Here is a 12,547-nt window from a genome sequence, read left to right on the forward strand (position 1 = left end):
GCACGATGGCACCAGAATCAATCTCTAGCTGGAAGAAGAGGTTCAGCAACTTTAGCCGGTTACGTAGTGGAAATTTCCTAAACTTTAGGAAAGACTAACAAAAAGTATATTTTAAGAACTTTTCAGAACTATCAGCTTTTAATTGTTATTGACTAGATCAGGAGTCTCCAACCTGCAGCTCCAGATCCACGTGTCACTTTTATCTCTCCATGGTGGCTCCTCTGACAAACATAAAATAAGTTATGGAGACTTCCGGTTATTCATTTTCCAGCACCATATTTTTTCCAGGTTCTCTTGGCTGTAGTTGCTGTTGAGTTGATGACAGCCTGTCCTGCCCCCCCCCGTGCCTCTGATGATCCGCTGGTTTCATTTCAGAAGCTGTCCGTGACATCTTCTGGAGGAAACTCCCCACAGCTCATCAACACCACAGAATGCAACGGCAGTGCAAACACGGCCTGCACCACGCCGGAGGAACCCGAGGAGCTGGACACCAAGGTAGAGGAAAACCATCAGTGATGGGGGGCCGTCAGGCCATCAGAGGGACGTTTGAACCTCAGTCATGGTTTGTGAGTGCACCAGCAGGCACAGACCCATTAGCATTATCGATAGAGGCCACACGGACAGACAAGCACATGTGGAAACATGTGTGATTACACGCTTGATCAGTTCTCCTGCTTGTGCGAGTGGGGGCTCCCCAAAATACTGTCCGACAGTAAACAGGCCTGGGGTGCACAAAAGCCTGGGGGCTGTTTGTGTACCAGATTGCAAAAGCTCATTGATTTAGTAGAATTTTACCTTCAACAATGAGGATTGCTGTTTGTCAGTCATCAGTATGTTTCAGGATGTTTTTTGTCATATCAGGCTTGCACAAAAAATGAAAATAAAACATGAATATTTAGAAGACGCCCAGCCACAAGGCTTTGATTTGAATCCTATTGAGAGTCTGTAGAGGAGCTACAGGTCAGGGTGGGGGTAAGGAGAACCTCACACAGTTTGAGATGAACAATAAAAAACATTCAGACAAGACTTTTGTGATGACTATTGAGAAGACAACGAATTATAGTGTCATTTTATGTCTAAATGTAAAGTGGTTCCTCGTTTATTGTGGAGGTACGTTCCAAAAACAACCTTTGATAGGTGAAATCCAGAAAGTAGGATTATATGTACATGAACATTTTACACTTTTCTCTCTTGTTTAAACTCTCAAAGTTCAAACCTTCACAGAAAAATGTGATTGTGATGAAGTTTTATGTAAATTTAGCAACCTAAACGCATTCTGTTCAGGAGACGGGAGGAGATTTATTCAAATGTCTAAAGCACATGTGTTGAACTCAAGGCCCGGGGGCCGGATCCGGCCCTCAGGGTAATACTATCATTTTATTTTATTGTTATTAATGGCCCAATGTTATCATTTTTAGTAACATTTTTAGTAACTACTAGTATAATTTTGACAAAATACATTTTTTTGGAGAGTAAAATATTAAGTTATTTAACGTTTAAGTTGATTTATTCTGGAATAATGTTCCTGCCTTTTTTATTATTCATAGTTATATTTTTATATCATAGTTACAGTTTTAAAGTTTTAAAAATTGCATTCTGCTAGTTTTTTGGACTGTTTTGGCATTTACTAAGATTTTTAGGCTGTTTTGGAGTTTAGCTAATATTTCAGCTACATGTTAGCTGTTTTGCCTAATTTGGGCTTTTTTATGTTTTTTAGGCTAATTTGGCATGTAGCTAATATTTTAGCTGGCTATCAGTTTCAGCATCTTCAGCGGCTAAATTCAGCTTACAGTATTCACACTAGCATTATCACAGGTAATGCTATATATCTAGTTCATTATTATGTTAAAAAGTAATGGTTTTAAAGTTTTAAAAATATAGTTTCAGAGTGTTCAATAAATGTTTATCCTGTTCGTTCCGTGACCTAAGGTGTGTTTTGGATTTTGGCCCTTTGTGCGATTGAGTTTGACACCTCTGGTTTACAGCCACAGTGTGAATATTTTCCAGCTCAGTTTTTAGGATTTTATGCATCTCAAAAACACATCATCAGAAAACTAACAAGAAATGTGTCAAAGATGGTCAGAATGTCTGAACTAATTTTCCGCTGTCATGATGCCCCTCATAAGGTTGTGAGTTTAAATCCAGTCGAGTCTCACCAAAGATTCTAGAAAAGAACCCAGTGTCTCCCTGCATGACACTCAGGGGTTGGATTGGAGGATTCCTGAGTGCAGCAGTGTCTGCAGGTCACCACTCCCCCAGGGGAGGGGTCATATCACATTTCACACACCTAGGTGTTTTACAACTAATGGGACTTTAACTTTTGACATCCTTTGAGCGAAGGTGGTGAATCCATCTTTCCCAAACCCTCGGAGGAGGCTGAGACTGCGGGACCTGGCTGAACGGGTGATTGACGCTCAGGAAAACGAGGCAGAGCTCAACAAACTGCTGAACGAAGCCCTGCTGGAGAGGGAGACGGTCCAGGCGTGAGTAAGCTTTACTGACCAATGAGGTCCAGATAAACGGCCGTTTGTTTACTACAGGGATGGATGGATCCATCCATCCAAATCCACTGAAACGTTCAAGATCATGGGTTGCTGGAGCCTGTCCCAGCAACTGTTGAGCAAAGATGAGGAAACCCTAAACAGACCTCCAGACTGCTGCAAGGCCAGACACTTACATGTATGTCTAGATCAGGGGTTGGGATTTGAACATAGGTTTTCTCACTGTGAGGCGAGAGTGCTAACCACTACACCACTCAACAACCAGCACCCACATCTCAATACTACTTCCTGAGTAATGATGAAACTAGGACACAAACAGGACATTGTGAAGCAAAACTGTGTCTGAGGCTTTTCCTGCATTTGTAGCTGAACAGCCATCCGGCTTAAACCATCCTCTGGTTCTGTGTCGACAGGCTGAAGGGGAAGAACACCAACCAGCTGTCGCTGAGGTTTGTGGACCCAGAGCTAGAGACCCGTTACTCTGTGGAGAAGGAGAAGCAGAGCGGCGCTGCCTTCTGCTGCTCCTGTGTGGTTCTGCTCTGCACCACGTTCATGGAGGCTCTCCTTGACCCATGGTCAGTTCTTCTGCAGGTCTCTGACCTTCAGATTCTCTCTGCATCACAGGTTTGGACTGATTACTTTCTGCTCGTTTTGTCACAGGATGATCGCCAACTATGTCACGTTTGCAGTGGGGGAGGTTCTGCTGCTCATCCTGACCATCTGCTCGCTGGCCGCCATCTTCCCCCGAGTACGTTTTATCCTGCATGTTCTCCTTGGTTCTTTCTGAAGGTTCTCATGGTTCTCTTTAGGTTTATCCAGGTGCCCTCAGGTGTGTTGAGGTATTATTGAATGATTTATGTATCATTGACAAATGGGATGTTTGTCTTCACTGTTGTGAGGCGCCAGGTTTCAAGGCCAGAAACATTTGCTCACTACGTTAACTTTGTAGTGGAGTCACTGATTGAAGTTGTTTACTTCAACTGTTTGTTCAATTACTGATGAGACTCCAAGCTTCACCAGGTGGCTTTGAGGCGCCATATTTACCCCACTATAGGGCTTACCGTTCAGGGCTCTAGAGTGAGACTGGATTTTTCATGGTGCGCCTAAAAAATTCTTGGTCGCATCTGTGCATCTTGTTGTTCTGTGAGGAGAAAAAAAAAGATCTCTGTGACTCCAGAAGTCTCATTCCTGTATGCATGTGCAGGTGTAACAACCTCAAGTAGGAATTATTATTAATATTTATATTTTTTTAGAATGTACATCAGAGTCGTTCAGTTTGGGTCAGTGCACACGCACGCTATGCACGCCGATGTGCACGCACGCCGATGTGCACGCACGCCGATGTGCACGCACGATACTTGAGACAGGTGGTGCGAATGAAGAAGTCTGTTCAAATCCTTCGACACCGACGCTTTAGCTTCTTTGGCTCCAGTGTTCAGGCTACATTCTGTCGTCTACCGTAACTTTTCAACTGTTAACGCAATGAATGTAATTCCAGCAGATTCTGAATTGGAGTGAACGAGCCTCGTGCTGATGTGTGCTGCTGTGCAGATGAGGTGTTTGTGTAATCCACGTCTATGGGCCGATCCTCCTACAGCTTCGTGCTGCAGCGTTCTCGTTGACTGTACAGTATATGTCTATGAGCATTCCATGTTATTAATATTTTGTATCTGTGCAGAGCAAGAAAGAAAAGCTGCTTTTTACTGCGCCAGAATCAGCTGATTCACGGTTATTCTGTGAACGCTAAAAGATTTATGGCAAGCTAAAAAGCCAAATATTCACAGCGACATTATTAGTGTTTTGGGGTTAACTATGGTGGCCCTGAAGGTTAATTCACAAATTCATCAACGCAAAGCCTGATAAAGATCTCAATGACAATTAAAAAAGCAAAACAAATAATAAACCTTAAATAACTTTCAATATTTTACTCTCCTTAAAACTATATTTTGTCAAAATTATATAAGTTAGAAATGAGCGCATGATAACATTGGGTCATTAATAACAATAAATAAAATGATCTGGATATAATTACCCCGAGGGCCGGATCCGGCCCCCGGGCCTTGAGGACATGCAGACTGAGCGAAGAACCACGTTGAACCAGGTTCATGTTGTGGATGTGGATTGAAGCTGTTTCCATAGTTACACAACTACAGCAGTAAAGTAGTGAAATAATCGAGAAGGAATCCTGTGAATGAACACAGTTTGTCGTCATGACGGTGTGCTACAGGTTTTAAACCAAACTACCTCTGTGTCAGGTGTATCCCAAGAAGCTCGTGTCCTTCTCCACCTGGATTGACCACACCCGCTGGGCTCGAAACACCTGGGCCATGGCGGCCATCTTTATCCTCAGCATGGCGGACACCATCGACATGGTGAGCTGGTGTTCTTCAGGGCGTTCAGCGCTGGCAGGCACTGAGGATGACTGGTCATCTGCATCTTTGCAGCTGAGCTGTGGACCCCCAGAATCGGATCCTCGCAGCACCACACCGGCCCCCGCCCCCTCTGGACGGGCCAGCCTGGAAGGCTGCTGGAACAATCCCAAATACTACAGCTACGTGGCGGTTCTGGCTCTGATGGCCACCACCATGCTGGTCCAGGTCAGCCACATGGTCAAGCTCACGCTGATGCTGCTGATCACCGTGACGACCGGCGTGGTGAACATCTACAGCTGGAGGAGCATCTTCGACCGCTATGACGCCGTCCGCTTCAAAGAGTACAGGTGAAGGCTGCATGTCTCCTGAGCTCCACCGTGACTCTGAGACACACTGTAGCAGGTACACCTCAGTCCATTGTGTGTTTTAAACATGCAGAGGGTTGTTTAGCTCTGGCTGCATCCAAGTGCAGAACCTCAAACCCTACAGCGGCCCTCTTCCACATCCGAAGTGAGCACATTCACACCACTGCCGCTCTGCTCTCCCAGTGATTTCTGCTCTGGTCTATAAAACACAAAAGTTCTTCAGAAACTGCAGCTGCAGCTCTCTCAACATGTTATCTGTTGCAGGTCGGCTCTGGTTCCCTCCAAGGTCACCGTTACAGTTATGATCTTCGTCATGATGATCAGCTTCTATTATTTTTCCAGACATGTAAGTGACGCAGCACACACTTCTGTCGTTGTGTTGTTGGAAGAACCTAGAGGAATGTTCTTCATCTACCTGAAGAATCTGCAAATTCCTCTCTATGCTCCATCACTAGCTGCGTTTCCATTAACTATGAAATTGTCCAACAGCATCACAGATCATCAAAATTTGCATGTCTCCATAAAATCATCAACCAGGATTTCCTCAAAACCGCTTCATCTGTATAGCTGTGGTTTGGAGGACGAGCGCTCGTTTCGGGACAGAAACTTGAATGGATCTGTCATGCTTTCAAAAAGAATGGCTATTTTTAATACAGCTGAACAGGTTTCTCCTGTGAATCTGCATAAGGACTAGTTACACCACACTGCTGTGAAGTCCCCCAAATGCTCCCTTTTATCGAATAAACTTAAAACAGTACTAGTTCTCATCCATCACTGTGTTTTTTAATGACTTATTGCATGAGTTGGTTTGTGATTATTCGCATAATTATGATTTAAAGGGGCAAGTTGTAGTATTAGCTTGTGTGTTCTACGCTTATAGTATACGCATATACAGTATATGCTTACGAGTCTGGACTCTTCATCCGGTTTGATTGAATGGTGCCGGTTCTGAGATTTAATCCACTTTGATACATGCCGAGGTTATCAAACAGTCGTCTGTGAAGTGGCGTCACAGACAAAGAGTTGCTGGCGGGTCTGTGGCGCTCCCGAAGATAAAATCCAAACACTTCTGATGTGCTGGCTCTTCTTTTAGAAGTTTAAACAAACACCTAAACCTCTCCCAGCCAAAAAAAAACATTTTCTACACTTAAAAGAGATTGTCTTACGATCCGTTCTTTTCTCTTACTTACAAGATGAGCTACAAGTGGGTGTGTGTTTGTTGTAGTCTGGGGGCGGAGCTTGCAGCACAGATTCCTCCTGACGTCAGCATGATGGGACCTGCTCGTTTTCGTGGGTATGGGAGGGGCTGCTGCAGACAGTGCAGGTTTTTAGAGGATTACTCTTAAATGCATGAACGGATCAAAATGCTCCTTTGAGGTTCTTTATAGAGAAGAATGAACAGTAGAATGCATTTAAAACCTTAAAAAGTAGACTTTTCATGGTAGGGCCACTTTAATTTTTTTCACATTTCTAGAGTTTCGATAAAGTTTTGCGCATATGTGTAGTGAAAACGCAGCTAATGAAAGGCCAAACTCAAACATGTCTGTTCAGATTAAATGACACTTTCATGTGTTTTTACACAAGTTAGCTTAGAGCTCTGTTGTTCATCTGTGGTCATATGTTAAATATACCATATGTTTGATGTTCATTATTCCATCTGCATGTGTGTATTTCTCTGTTTTGAGTTTCCTGCTGGTCTTTGGGCTGCATTTCTTTGTTTTGCTTTGCAACCAAACTGTTTGCCCTCATATCTGAGGACTGAACTGACATCCTCAAGTCCAGCTTCAGGCAGGGACACATGCTAACATGAGCAGACTCGAACATTTGTCCCTGCCGTTGGCTGAAGGTGGAGAAGCTGGCTCGCACTCTTTTCCTGTGGAAGATCGAGGTCCATGAGCAGAAGGAGAAAGTTTACGAAATGCGGCGCTGGAACGAAGCCCTTGTGACCAACATGCTGCCGGAGCACGTGGCTCGACACTTCCTGGGCTCCAAGAAGAGGGATGAGGTGAGATCTTCTTCACTGTGTGGGTTCATGTGGGGTCTTTACAGACAGAACAAGACTGGACTAACATGCTGGTGTCTGTCTGTGAAGACTTTGAGGTTCAGAGAACAGACTCTCGTCAGTGAAGTTTAGCATGAACACAGAGCTTTCTAGAACGCCAAATAGAAGACCAATATCATTATTAGCACATTTTTCTTAACACTGATGTTTGCTGCTGTGACAGTGAACGCTGAAGCTCTGGTTCCACCTCCTGCTGTGTTTCAGGAGCTGTACAGCCAGTCCTATGATGAAATCGGAGTCATGTTCGCCTCAATCCCAAACTTCTCTGACTTCTACACCGAGGAGAGCATCAACAACGGAGGCATCGAGTGCTTACGCTTCCTGAACGAGATCATCTCAGACTTTGACAGCGTACGTTCATCTTCTTCCTGTTTGAGTTCTGCTGTTCCATGTTTTTACATGAACAACAGTTCTGTGCAAACGTTTTCTCAGTCATTTTCAGTCCAGTTTTTGCTTCCAAAGGTCAAAGGATTTGTTTGTGGGGGAGTAGACTTGTGTCAAATGTCTTAAAAACTGATTTTAAAGTAGCTCAACTTTTTCTCACATCATTTTCTGTTTGTTTTTAATACAAGACCAATTATTGAATCAAGTTTATTCACTTGTTGATGTTAATATTTTGTTATTAATCCAAAAATGTGTTTTAAAATTTAAAAATAAGGCAGAGTGGAATCATAACTCAAAATATTAATTTTTGAGTCTAAATCTAACGGATTTAGTGTTTTGTTAGTAACACTTTCTATAATTTAACTAGAAATATCCTCTTTTGCCTAAATAGTTTAAATCCAGCTGAAATATTCCCCTTTCAGCTTGTAGTCGTGACTCGGGCTACATCAGTGTTTGTCGTGACCTCTGACCTCTGCCCCTCTCAGTTGCTGGATGAGATTCAGTTTCGCTGCATCACAAAGATCAAGACTATTGGCAGCACTTACATGGCGGCATCAGGAGTCACACCAGACGTCAGCAACGGCTACAACTGTGTGAAGGTCAGCGTTTCACACGACCTCGCAGACACAAAGGCCGGGCTCATGGAGCCGCTGAGGAGAAACCGTCAGCTCTGTTTGCTTCAGCTTTGAGTTTGTTTTCCTTTTTCGTTGTTCTCCAATAACTGATGAGATGAGCCCTGCTGACAGTGAAATGTTGGTGTCCTGCAGAGGGAGGAGCAGTCTGACAGGGAGCGCTGGCAGCACCTTGCAGACCTGGCAGACTTCGCCCTGGCGATGAAGGTCACCCTCATGAACATCAACTACCAGTCCTTCAATAACTTCATGCTACGCATAGGTACGCACTACTGAATGAACACACCTATACTTCTGAAAAGTTCAGGTCAAAACACAGTTAATCCAGTCGAAACACTTATAATCCAGCTACTATCCAGTCTTCACCAGATGATGATTCTGTTTATGTTTTGATGTTGTCAGATCACAGAAGATTGTGAAGTTAGTGCTTGTATTCAAAAATAATTCAAACTCTATTAGCTTGAAGCTTTTTTCTTTTACAGGCAGACGTGAAAAGAAGACATTGATTAAAAAAGTCAAACTTCAGGACTTAGCTGCCATGAAGACCCACTCTGATGAAAATTGTATTTTTTATGTTTTTAGCATTTTCTCATGCTACAAGAAAAGCATGGGAACAAATATGAAGAACATTAAAACAGCTTTTCTGAGTATTTCTTTATTCAAATTGTTGTAAATGAAGCGCCAGATTAAAGGAATGCAGTGAAACAGATATTTGAGATGTAGAAGATACGGATGAGCTTCCATCTGTATAGACGACTAGATTCATGTCTTTGTTCTCCTCACCTCAAAACTGTACAGCTGGAAAGCTCCAAAACTGTTTGCTATTTTTGTTGCACCGGTGGTTAGTAAAGTAACGATTCAGTCAAGCCACAATTCGATTTGATTCACAGTTTTAAAGTCACGATTTTGAATTTTTTTTCTCTTTTTTTTCCCTCAACATAATGAATTCAAGGTTTTTTAAGACCAAGTATGTTTTGCCCCTCAATTCAAACTGTCTGTTTTCAACTAACAGAAAGGATTCAATATAGATAAACAACTAGACAAGTTGTATTACCTGCGATAATCCTAGTGTGAATGCTTTTTGCTGGAAATAGTTGCTGAGGATTTGAAGCTTTTTTCTTGAAATGGTGACGCAACTTACTTTAACTGCTGCAGGGATTTGCTGAAAATGCAAAAGCTATTTGCAAGATGTTACATTTGCTAAAAGACTGGAAATTTTAGAACTATGAAAGAGTGCTGAAGTTGACCTAAATTTTTGAAAATTTGTAGTAAAATTGCTTAAAAATCCCTTATACATTTTGTTAATTTTGCAAAAAATATTAAACGTGTTGCTTAAATATGAGCTAAACCTCAGTAGATGCCAAATTAGCTAAAAAATCTCGCTCATTGCTTAAATACTAGCTAAAATCCAAAATAGATCCAAAAATTCCTCAGTAAACTAAATTAGTCAGAAACGTTAGCATGCTGCTAACATAGAAGCTAAACTCTAAATTAGCCTGTTAATACCCCAGTAGAAAACAAATCAGCCAAAAATGTTAGCTCGTTGCTAAAATATTGGGTAAACTCCAAACTTTACTAAAATTCACAAAATTATACATAATACTTTTTATTTCAGATTTATTTCAGATGTCGCGGACTTTAGCTTTATGTCCATAATCGATGTATATTTTTTATGAATCGATAACTGATCTATTAAGCTTAAATTGATTCAAATCCATTTTATTAACCCTGCCCTAATGTGTGACCGTAAGGAGGGCGGGGTTGTTCCATGCCAACGGATCTGTCTACAACTCAGAAGAATTCCTAATAAACTCCTGTATAATGTCTTAGAAGATTAAATGTTTTTGGTAAAAATGCTATAATCATAATTAAAAGACAACTGGGAACGGTTCTAAAATAGATCAAAAGATGATCAGAGTGATTCTAAGGCCCAGTCCGAATTCTTCCCTTCTCCCTTCCCCTCCATTTTAAGGGGCATATTTAGTGCAAGTGTGTTTTTTTTTCAATCCGACCCTCCAAGCAGAGGGAAATCAAGTCCTCCGAGAAGCACTTTTCTTCACTGGTGTGCTCTGAACCACAGACGTTTACATTTAAATGTTAGTAATGACTTTTTGTTGAAGCATGACCTAAAAAGTTATAAAATCGTAGTTGTTGTGTATATTCAATCCCTGGAAGCTCCACGCTAACGCTAGCAGGCCGGCGATTATTGATGACGTCATCGACGAAAGTGACGTCCGAAATATGAGACACTATTTTTTCATCACTCTCCGTTTGGAGGGATAAATGAAGGAGAAGGGAAGAATTCGGATTGGGCCATAGTCTGCCTATCTGTGAACCATCCTTCATACCTGCAGCTCCGCCCTCACTGGACCTTCATCGGGACATGGTCCTAGTCACTCGACTGATGTGCTGGACTGTCTCCTGCAGGTCTGAATAAGGGAGGGGTTCTGGCGGGAGTGATCGGCGCACGCAAACCTCACTACGATATCTGGGGCAACACCGTCAATGTTGCAAGCCGTATGGAGTCTACGGGGGTGATGGGCAACATCCAGGTACAGAGATGCATGTGTGCGTCCATCCTCGGGTCAGACTGTGACCTCGGGAGGCGTGTCTCACTGCACTGTGTGCTGGTTCCAGGTGGTGGAGGACTGCTACAACATCCTGAAGGAATATGGCTTCCGCTTCGTGAAGAGAGGACCCATCTTTGTGAAGGGCAAAGGGGAGCTGCTCACCTACTTCCTGAAAGGAAGAGACAAGCAGGGCTCCTTCATCAACGGCTCCTCCGTCACCCTGCCTCACCAGGTGGTGGACAGCTGAGCTCTGCTCACCCAGAAGGACATGCTTCATACACACCTTTGTAGGGCCCATCTACCATCAGATCTGCTGAGGGTTCTGTGGATGCAAAGATGTGTGTAGATTATGTCAGACTCCACCAATTTAAAACATACGTGATGAGAAGAAACTACCAAGAATAAAACACAGACAGCAGGCCTCACATCTACAGCACACTCACAGAAACTTCTACAGGATTTTCACAGAGACGTTAGTGAAACCGAGTCATTCCTTTAGTCTATAGCGGACAGTCAGTCAGACCTTCCTGTGGATCTTCAGACGTGAAGCCTTTGCTCCAGCCTGACCAACTGTTGTGAAGTTTGGTTTCTTCACCTGGATGGACTCAAGACAGACTGTCTATAATGTATGGAGAACTGCTTTGTGTTCTCATTTCACCTGCTGCAGCACACATGTGGAGAACGGGATTGAGCATGTTCTGTCACGACAGATGTGCTGCCTCGTTCTTCTACGGCCATCGTTCCAGCTTCCAACGTTTCTGATTTCTTAATTGTCAGTTTGTGTTGACGAGCTCAGAGAGACGGCCTGAGAACCTGCAGCGGCTGTGTGAGGAAGAGGCCATTCCTGCGGCGTCCTCGCTCGGTCTGTGGAACCGTGTTCACCCATAACCCCTCAAAGCCTTCAGTGTGTTTAAAATGGGAGGTCTGGTTCTGCTCAAAGAGAGAGGGGTGGACCGGACGGTTCAGACGGAGCATCTGTGAATGTGAGATAACTGTCGGAAAACAACGCCTTGGAATTGGGAACAACAGAGAGCACTTTAATTCTTTAAAACCCAAACAGTTTCTGACTGGAGCTGCTGCTGGAACTGAATGTTCTGAGGCTGGAACTATCGGAAAGCTGGTCCGCCTGGTTCTGTTCACCTGAGTTTTTAGTGAATGGAAATCGCCATGCACAGCCATACCTACAGATTGTCCCTGTTTCGGTTTTCAAGTTGGAGATTTTTGACTGATCCCTCGTTCTTTATAGTTGATTGTCATTACATTATTTCATTAAAAAAGTCATGACAAATACAAGTCTGTGTGTGAAAGTCATTGAACTGAGAGAAACCACAACACAGGCCTGTGCTGACATTCTCCGTCACACCAACATCCTGGTGTCCTCCTCTATGTCCATCACTGTTGGGTGGACGTAGAGACTCTACTCCAATCATCCCTGTTCCTCCTCTCAATCTGACCGGCTCCAACAGCTTTTCTATCTGTCCATCTCTAAAGCAAAGAAGAAGACGCTGAAAGCTGATCCCTGGTCCACCTCCACTTTGAACCTTCAGATTTAAGATGTATTTTTCAACATCTTGTTGCGTCTCATTTAACTCACTGCAGCTTACTATATTTATGGCAACTTTAATAAGTTAATTTGAGCTGAATGAATTATCTAGGTAAAA

The 12,547-nt window shown here is 43.1% G+C and overlaps 1 protein-coding gene across 2 annotated transcripts in view; it reads left to right on the forward strand.

Moving 5' to 3' along the window:
- Positions 1 to 12,179, forward strand: part of LOC112151984 (adenylate cyclase type 3) — a 32,878-nt gene extending 20,699 nt beyond the window's left edge. Inside the window, exons 9-21 of one of the 2 annotated variants that reach the window (XM_024281167.2) lie at positions 376 to 495; positions 2,341 to 2,483; positions 2,915 to 3,076; positions 3,162 to 3,249; positions 4,757 to 4,873; positions 4,946 to 5,220; positions 5,503 to 5,584; positions 7,085 to 7,243; positions 7,505 to 7,651; positions 8,170 to 8,283; positions 8,452 to 8,578; positions 10,744 to 10,868; positions 10,954 to 12,179. In XM_024281167.2, coding sequence (XP_024136935.1) covers positions 376 to 495; positions 2,341 to 2,483; positions 2,915 to 3,076; positions 3,162 to 3,249; positions 4,757 to 4,873; positions 4,946 to 5,220; positions 5,503 to 5,584; positions 7,085 to 7,243; positions 7,505 to 7,651; positions 8,170 to 8,283; positions 8,452 to 8,578; positions 10,744 to 10,868; positions 10,954 to 11,133 — 1,839 coding nt within the window. In that variant the 3' untranslated portion in view covers positions 11,134 to 12,179. The remainder of the gene's footprint in view (positions 1 to 375; positions 496 to 2,340; positions 2,484 to 2,914; positions 3,077 to 3,161; positions 3,250 to 4,756; positions 4,874 to 4,945; positions 5,221 to 5,502; positions 5,585 to 7,084; positions 7,244 to 7,504; positions 7,652 to 8,169; positions 8,284 to 8,451; positions 8,579 to 10,743; positions 10,869 to 10,953) is intronic. The other variant, XM_024281168.2, reaches the window with a different exon arrangement.
- The last annotated feature ends 368 nt before the right edge of the window (positions 12,180 to 12,547 follow it).

This window comes from Oryzias melastigma, linkage group LG16 (assembly GCF_002922805.2).
Source record: "Oryzias melastigma strain HK-1 linkage group LG16, ASM292280v2, whole genome shotgun sequence".
Lineage (NCBI taxonomy): Eukaryota > Metazoa > Chordata > Actinopteri > Beloniformes > Adrianichthyidae > Oryzias > Oryzias melastigma.